We start from the raw sequence: 8,410 nt of genomic DNA, 5'->3' as shown, positions 1-8,410 counted from the left end.
TAAAAGTAAAAACAAGATAGCAATATTTTTAAGATTTATTTATTATTTATTTATTTATGATAGACATAGAGAGAGAGAGAGAGAGGCAGAGACACAGGAGGAGGGAGAAGCAGGCTCCATGCAGGAGCCTGACGTGGGACTCGATCCCAGGTCTCCAGGATCAGGCCCTGGGCTGCAGGCAGCGCTAAACCACTGCGCCACCAGGGCTGCCCGCAATATTTTTTTTAAATAGAAAAAGTTTCGGGGCGCCTAGGTGGCTCAGTCAGTTAGGCATCTGCCTTCAGTTCAGGTCATGATCTCGGGGTCCTGGGTTGGAGCCCCGCATCTGCTTCCTGCTCAGTGGGGAGTCTGTTTCTCCCTCTCCCTCTGCTCTCCCCTCTGCTTGTGCTCTTTCGCTAGGGTTCTCTCATGCTCTCTCCCAAATAAGTAAATAAAATCTGAAATAAATGAATAAATAAATAGAAAAAATTTACAATCTTGGCATATTAAGATCTTCTTAAGGCAGGGATGCCTGGGTGGCTCAGTGGTTGAGTGTCTGCCTTTGGTTCAGGTCGTGATCCCAGGGTCTCAGGATCGAGTCCCACATGGGGCTCCCTGTAAGGAGCCTGCTTCTCCCTCTGTTTATGTCTCTCATGAATAAATAGAAAATCTTAAAAAAAAAAATCTACTTAAGGCAGGACTGGAAACACAGAAACCATAAAAGAAAGAAAGGATTTTTTTAATAAACTGGAGGAAAGGTTTGTAGCACATTTGACAATGTTAATATTCCCCATATACAAGGACCCAACAGGGAAATTGAGAGATTCAAAGAGATGAGCAGATAACTCACAAAAGATTGATGTCGTATTGTAAAAAGACAACTACCTCTCTGATGAAGAAATGCAAGTAAAACAATAATGAGACACCATTCCTTGGATTGTGAGAGCATTTAAAAACTGATCTAATTTACTGGGGATAAGAAATACTAAAACCTTTTAAGGATGGGATTTGGCAATATCTATTAAAAATTTTAATGTAGCTCTATTTCCTGACCAGGGTGCTAGATACACAATGTATTCGTGGAGTGAAAATTAACACAGTTCTTCACTCTATTAATTCTATTAACTCTATTTAAAAAGTACATTTGTACAATCTTCCATACATATATTACTCTTTAATGCTTTCAAAAAGAACAGAGACACGAATTATACATACCCAACGACTCAACAATCGTTATGGGATTCTTTTCTTCATTTTGCAAATTGATAACAAAAAGGCAAAAAAAACAATTTATTTTTTTTTTTAAGATTTTTTTTTTTCCCTTAAGGAATCTCTACAGCCAGCTTAGGGCTTGAACTCACAAACCCAAGATCAAGAGGCGCATTCTCCATCAACTGAGCCAGCCAGCCACTCCCAGCCCAATTTCTTTAAAAAATGGACAAGAGATGACAGGCAACCGACAGAAGACAAATCCATGCGGGCAGAAAACATAGAAAAAAATTTCCTGGGTGGTCATAAAAATGCCAGTAAATGTTACAAAGAGATATCGCTTTATACCCATAAATTTAAGAAGTGATAACACCCATTTCTGGGGTGCATAGAGGCTCCAATACATTACTGGTAGAAATATGAATTGTTAGCGGCCCTCGAGGAAAAATAATCTGGTAATAACTATTAAATATGTATAGTCTTCGACCTAAAGTCTGTATTTATCAGTTATAAATGCTCTAGTATGTAGGGCTGGACGTCTGATAATACTTTGTGCAGTGTGGGAGTGGGAGGAAGACCTGCAAAGCTTCAAGAAAAGTAAAGATTATGTCAAAATGGTAAGCCTATACCATGAAATACTATCCAACTATTATGAAGATTCAATTAGAATTAGCTGTGTTCACCCAGAGAGAGGCACATGGGATAGTAGGTAACAAAAGGCAGACTAATGCATGATTTGATTTTGTTATTTAAAAAATATAGGGGTGCCTGGCTAGCTCAATCAGAACATTCGACTCTTGATCTCAGGGTTGTGAGTTCGAGCCCTAAGTTGGCTGTAGAGATTACTTAAAAATAAAATCTTGGGGTACCTGAGTGGCTCAGTTGCTTAAGCGTCTGCCTTCAGCTCAGGTCATGATCCCAGGGTCCTGGGGTTTAGCCCTGCATCCAGCTCCCTGCTCAGTGAGGAGTCTGCTTCTCCCTCTCCCTCTGCCTGCTGCCCCCCACCCCGTGCTCTCTCTCTGTCAAATAAAAATCTTTAAAATATATATATAAATAAATAAATCTTTAAAAATATAATAAAATAGTAACTTAACAAAATTAAAAACTACATATAGGGTCTTACATATGTTTGTAGGAAGTGGAATATGGTTTAGGAACTCCATCTCTGAGGTCCTGGAAGCCTGTGGCTAAACTCCAGCATCACTATCTTCTCCCCATATGTGATCATCTCTCTGGGCCTCAGTTTTCTTGACTATAAAAGGGGTTAATAATAATATCTATCTCCCAGACCTGTTGGAAGCATGTGCTGAGAGAATTCATGAAACATGTTTAGCGATGGAAGCCTGGATGGCTCAGATGGTTAAGCCTTTGGTTCAGGTCATGATCCCAGGGTCCTGGGATCAAGCTGTGCATCAGACTCCCTGCTCAACAGAGAGTCTGCTTCACCCTCTACTCCTCCCCCTGTTCATGCCCAGCTCATTCTCTCTCTCTCAAATAAATAAATCTTTTTTTAAAAAGTGCTCAGTGATGCCTGGTATGCTATTCTATATCACAGATGTGAGCATGACCTCCAGAGCACAGGCAACAGAGTACAAGAAAACATACCACACTGTTTTTAGTAAGCTGTTATTAGTGAGCTTGAGCTGGAGGGGACTGGGGCACAGGGGATTTGCATTTATCAGTCCAACTTGTTACAGCTAGCATGTATTACTTTTGTAATTTTTTTTAAAATCCACTAAAGTGGGAGGAAAGGAGTTAGAGAAAAGGAAGGGGTCTGCCCTCAACTCACCAGCTGCTAGGAAGGAATGGGGAAGAGGGCTTAGGCAGGGCAGAGGCCCCAGGAGAGTCTTCTGCCCCAACAGGTGATCTCAGGCCACTAAGTGGCCCTGGACCTGAGAGTCCCTCCGGTGCAGAATGGAGCTGCCAGTGTCACCCAATGCAAAACCTGTTGCTTGCTACCAAGGACAGATTTGAGCTTGAGTCCCAGTGGCCCTTGTGTGGCATTATGGGCCAGACATCTCATAAGGGCCCGACCCTTATCAATCCACATAATTCCTTAATTCACGTCAACCTTATGAAGTCAGGTACTTTACATTATTATCCCTGTTTTGTAGGTAGGGAAAACTGAGGTACCGAAACCTCACTTGCAAGAGATCAGACACTGGAATGTGGCCAGAATTCAAATGCAGGCAGCCTGGCTCTGAATCCAGGCTGTGGACCACCAGGCTCTCCTATGTCCCCCTGTCTCACCAAGGAGACTTCCCCTCTCCCCACACCAGTGTCCTCAAGTGTGAAACGGGCTTCCCACCACTCAACATCTTCAGTTTGCTGCAGGGGTTACATGACCGTGGGCTTGGGCCTGGGAGAAGTGTTTTCAAAATGGGAGCTTTGGATTCTTAAATACAGAGACCAAACTGGCAGGAGGGGAAGAGGTGGGGGTGGAGAGGTGGGTGAAGTAGATAAAGGGGATTAAGAGGTACAAACTTCTAGTCATAAAACAAGTCACAGAGAAGTACAGCATGGGGAATGTAGTCAACAGAACTGCTATTGCATTGTTTGGTGACAGATGGGGGTCACACTTAACAGGGTGAGCACTGACTAATGTACAAAGCTGTCAAATCACTGTTATACACCTGAAACTAAATACAATAGTATGTTAATTATCCTTCAATTAAAAAAAGAGAAGAGCCTTTGTTACCCTGGTGCCTCCAGGAGGAAGAGAGATGAGTGGGGGGGGGGGGGGGGGACAGTGATCCTGGTGAGTTGTCCAAAGCCCCACTGAGAGGAGAGACAAAGCCTGGCAGGGAGCCAGGCCCTTGCTCTTCCAGAAACCGCAGGGTTAGTGGCCGGTCCGTGCACCCCTCCCCACCCTGACTCTCAGCTAGAAGAGAGGCCCCTGGGTTTGCCACAGGCTCCCCACTTCCTCACTTCACCACACCGCATCCTGCTGCGGTCCTGCTAGAGAAGGAAGTGGAATCTGGAGTTCAGTGTGACCCGCCCGTCCTGCTGGGGTGTGAAGCAAGGCCCTCCCCTCCCATGCCAGGCCCCAGGGGATAAAGGCGGCCCAGCCAGCCACGAACTCCTATCCATCCCTGCGTGCCTCGCCTGCCATGTCCACCCCCGGTGTGCTGCTCACCTGGGCTCTCCTCGCTCTTCTCGGACTTGGACTCGGAGTGCCTGGAGAAGACCCCTTAAACTCCTGCTGCCCCATCGTTCCCCGGAGAGAGTGGAGGGCCCCAGTGTCCAGATGCACCGAGAAGCTACAACTGCCAGTGCGCAACGTGGTGGTGTCTCACACAGCTGGCAGCCACTGCAACAGCCCGGCCTTGTGCCTGATGCAGGTGCAGAACGTGCACAGCTACCACACGAAGTCACTCAACTGGTGTGATGTAGGCTACAAGTGAGTGCTGAGGGAGCCAAGGTGGGGGTGGGGGGTGGGGCAGGTGTAAGGAAAGGTGTGCAGCTCCAGGGAGCCCAGGCGGCCCTAGAGCCACCTGGCTGACAGCCCCCTGCCCCCAACAGCGGGCACACAGCACTGCGCATGTGCGGGCAGCAGACAGGTACTAGCGGGAAGGGATAAGGCTTAAGTCCAAGCTCTGCTCCCCAGAGGCAGGTGCAGATTTTGCCAACACAAAAGAAAGTGTCCTCTACAGTGGAGTCCCTTCATAAAGTCTGCTGCCTCTGCTGGGAGGCAGACAAGCAGGCTGGTTAAGCGCGGGGTGGGGAGGTGGGAGTAAGGGTACAGGTGGGGGGGAGTGGACCGGGGCAGGGTCCAGTCTCAGCTCTGCTTGTTGCTCTCCTCACTTTGGTTTCCTTTCCCTCCTCTGCAGAGTCAGCTTGTGGCCCTCCACTGGGTCACTAAATCAGCCAATACACACATGCAAAGCACTTAGGACACCGACTAGCATGCAATGGGAAACCCCAAGTTCATGGCCTTTTGCCTTCAGGCACTTACTGTGTGCCAGGCCTTGCCCCAGTGCTGGGATGGGGGACACATGAGCTGTAGGAATCTGGCCCAATGGGATTTAAAGACCAACAGGGAGGAACAGGTGGGAAACAAGCAAAAGCAACCAGATGAATTCAGATGGGATGGATGGAGGGCTGCGGGAAGAGAGGTAAGCTGGAGGTCCAGCAGGGGTAAAGGCTCTGAGGCCAAGTGAGAGGGTCACATCTCAAGGACAGAGGTCAGGATGGCTGGAGAGAGCTGGGAGCTGGATGAACAGGACCAGCTCCACAGAGCCAGATGGCACAGGGCCTTAGCGGTCACGGGGTCAGAAGACAGGAGCCATGGGAGGGATGTGAGCCTGCTGGGTGGGAGCAGCTCCCTCTGGCCTCCGAGGGCAGAACAGACTGTAAGTGGATGGTGGCAGAAACAAAGGACTGCTTAGATCTGTGTCTGGGGGCCCTACCCCCCATATCCCTTTCCTGGGTAACAGGCCCAGGTCCCACACAAGGGCCTCCGCAGCGAGTGAACTCTGAACCTACAGGTTCTCAGACCTTGGTAAGCACCAGTCACTGTGCTGGAAATCCAGGTTCCCAGGTTCCACCCTTAGAGACAGCTTCGAATAGGGCCGGGAATCGGAGGACCTCAGTGGAACTATAGAGGCCTCGGAGGGAATCCCCAGCTCTTCTGGCTCGAGCTTTTGCGGTTCAAAGGCTCAAACTTCCCAGTTTTGTCTCTGAGACTCAGGTGCTCCGATTTTAAGTGTTTCCATGAGGTAGTGAAGACAAAGCTTGGCTCCCCAGCTTCTGGCTTAAACTGCCTTATGGAAAAGCCAACTGAAAGTCTGTTTCTTAGATTTTAGGATTTAGAGTCTGATCCCAGCGTTCTGGATCTCCCTTCCTTGTCACATCACATTCTGAGTCTCCATGTCTTTACTTATAAAAAGGGTTCCTCACTCTACCCACCTGGTGGTGGTGCTGGAGGTTTAAATTAGATGCTTCCATTTCACAAATACACAAGGAGTCCCAACTGCCGTGCCAGGTGCTGGGTCTGTAGCAGGGCCACAAGCAGCCCAATACCCAGGGAGTGGGTGTACCCACAGCATCACTATGGAATTTCTAGTCTCTTCAGAGCCAGATTCTGAGTCTGGCTTCCTGCATGGGAGATTCAGAACCCAGATTCTTAAGCTCCAACATTCTTTACATCCCGGGTGACTGCGTGAGCAAGAAGAGATCTTCTAGTTAATTCCAACATTCCAAATCAGACTTGCTCAATTAAGACATGTCAAATAAGCCTTAAGGATCTGATGCCAGGATAGCAGATGCTCCACGGGGCAGATGCTGGAACTCCAGGGTCTGTATCTGGTTGTGATGCCAATCCTTGAGTCCCAGATCCTGTCACTCCGTGTACCCCAGCAGGGAAGAGAAAGCAGGAAGCAGGTTGGGCCCAGGGCAGAAGAGCTTTAGAGAAAAGAGTTCTGAGAGGCAGGGGTCTATGGGGCATGAGCTTGGCAGCACCTGCCTCAGAGGACTGCATGAGAGGACTGAGCAAATCAAGACCTCAACAAATCCTCCTGGGAGGCTGGAGGAAGCAAGGAACAGGATCACGTGGGTGGGAGTCCCCAGGGACCCAGGTGAAAATGTGGGCTCTGTCCCTGTCTGGCTGTGTGACTGTGGGAAGATATCCCCACCTCTCTGATTCTCCACCTACAGAATGGGGGGGAGGGGCAGTACTGACTCACAGGTGAGCATGAGCGTGAATAAAAGATATATGTGGAGCTGTGCTTGGCACATGGCAGGGGCCAGAGGCATCGGATGACAGGATAAGAGGGAGGTGTTGGGAGAAATTGTGTGTGAGTAGCAAGGGGCAGGGTGAGTGGAGGGAGGAGTCCTCCCCCAGGATCGCCTTCATTTATTCATCAAGCCCACCCTCCCACTCCCCTATGCAGCTTCCTGATTGGAGAAGATGGGCTCGTGTATGAGGGCCGGGGCTGGGACACCAAGGGTGACCACACAGGTGTCAACTGGAACCCCATCTCCATTGGCATCTCCTTCATGGGTAACTATATGGGTAAGTGTCCAGCTGTTGGGATGGAGGGCCGACCTGGGGTCCAGCATCCCATGGTATGTAGTCCTTGGGAGGCTCCACCACCAACAAGCTATGTGACCTTGGGCAAGTGAGTCGGCTTCTTCAAGCCTCACCTCCTTTGGATAATGACCAGTTCTTTTCACCCACATGGTTTGGGCCAGGATTAGTCAATCTGCATAAAACGTCTTTGGCCAGTCCATGGCATTTAAGAAGTGCCTGATAAATAGCCACCACCATGGGTAGGACCCAGAGGTGTGGGGGCAGAAGGAGGAGGATAAGCTCTGACCCTGACACTTGCTGAGGGTTTAACCTATGCCAGGCACTGTTCTGTGGGGGCTTTATATAGAATAACTCATTTTCTTGTCCCACAGCCCAGTGGGCAGGTGCTAGCATTCTCTCCTTTCACAGATGGGGAAACTGAAGCACATAGGGTTAAGTCACTGCTAAGGGACTGAGACAGACCCTGTTCTGGGTACTAGTGGGTCAGGATGCATAATTGGAACCACTACCCCACACTACCTCTGCCTCTCAAGGAAGCTCCAGCCTAACTCCTGCCTCTACCTCCCCAGAGCGATCTCCCCCACCCCGGGCCCTCAGGGCGGCCCAGAGTCTGCTGGCTTGTGGTGTGGCTCAGGGAAAACTGAACCCCAGATACCAGCTCAGAGGACACCGGGATGTGCAGCAGACACTCTCTCCAGGCGACCGACTCTATGAAATCATCCAGACGTGGCCACACTACGTCGACTGAGACCCTGCCTATCTCCTCCACACCCAGAAACCCCTCCACCACCACCCCTCCAATAAAGGTGCAGCTGAAACTGTGTTCCTGTGTTCCTGTGTTCCACGTGCCTCCTCTCCCTCTCTACTTCCCACAAGACCCCAGCTCTCCCCATCCACCCTGGGCCCAGCACTCTGTCCTCGCTGGTGCTCATAACCCAGAGGCCCCGACCCTGAACCAAGACCCCAGAGATCCCAGCTTGGAAGGAACATCACAGCTCAGAACCCAGAGGTCTCAGGTCAGAGCGCAGGAATCAGCACCAGGTCAGCCCAGATGTCACTGACAGCAGCTCCTGGGGTCCTGTGGGGCATGGGCCATGCTCTAAGACACCCCTTCTCTACCACTCAGCCAGAGAGAGCCCATGCAACATCTCTGCTTAGAGCTGCTCGCTACTGCCCCTCATGGCCCCTCTT

General features: G+C 49.7%; 2 protein-coding genes across 3 annotated transcripts in view; one reads left to right on the top strand and one right to left on the bottom strand.

Moving 5' to 3' along the window:
- Positions 1-697: 697 nt before the first annotated feature.
- CCDC61 (coiled-coil domain containing 61) overlaps positions 698-8,410 on the bottom strand; it is a 31,476-nt gene continuing 23,763 nt past the window's right edge. Inside the window, exon 14 of one of the 2 annotated variants that reach the window (XM_072755240.1) lies at positions 698-6,525. In XM_072755240.1, the coding sequence (XP_072611341.1) occupies positions 6,416-6,525 (110 nt within the window). In that variant the 3' untranslated portion in view covers positions 698-6,415. The remainder of the gene's footprint in view (positions 6,526-8,410) is intronic. The other variant, XR_012000915.1, reaches the window with a different exon arrangement.
- On the top strand, positions 4,299-8,042 carry PGLYRP1 (peptidoglycan recognition protein 1). Its single transcript, XM_026014144.2, has 3 exons — positions 4,299-4,588; positions 7,080-7,201; positions 7,789-8,042. The coding sequence occupies exons 1-3, from the start codon at positions 4,299-4,301 to the stop codon at positions 7,965-7,967; spliced, it is 591 nt and encodes a 196-aa protein (XP_025869929.1). The 3' UTR covers positions 7,968-8,042.

Source organism: Vulpes vulpes, chromosome 1, assembly GCF_048418805.1.
Source record: "Vulpes vulpes isolate BD-2025 chromosome 1, VulVul3, whole genome shotgun sequence".
In the NCBI taxonomy this organism is placed as follows: domain Eukaryota; kingdom Metazoa; phylum Chordata; class Mammalia; order Carnivora; family Canidae; genus Vulpes; species Vulpes vulpes.
This window is presented reverse-complemented; position numbering and strand designations above follow the sequence as displayed.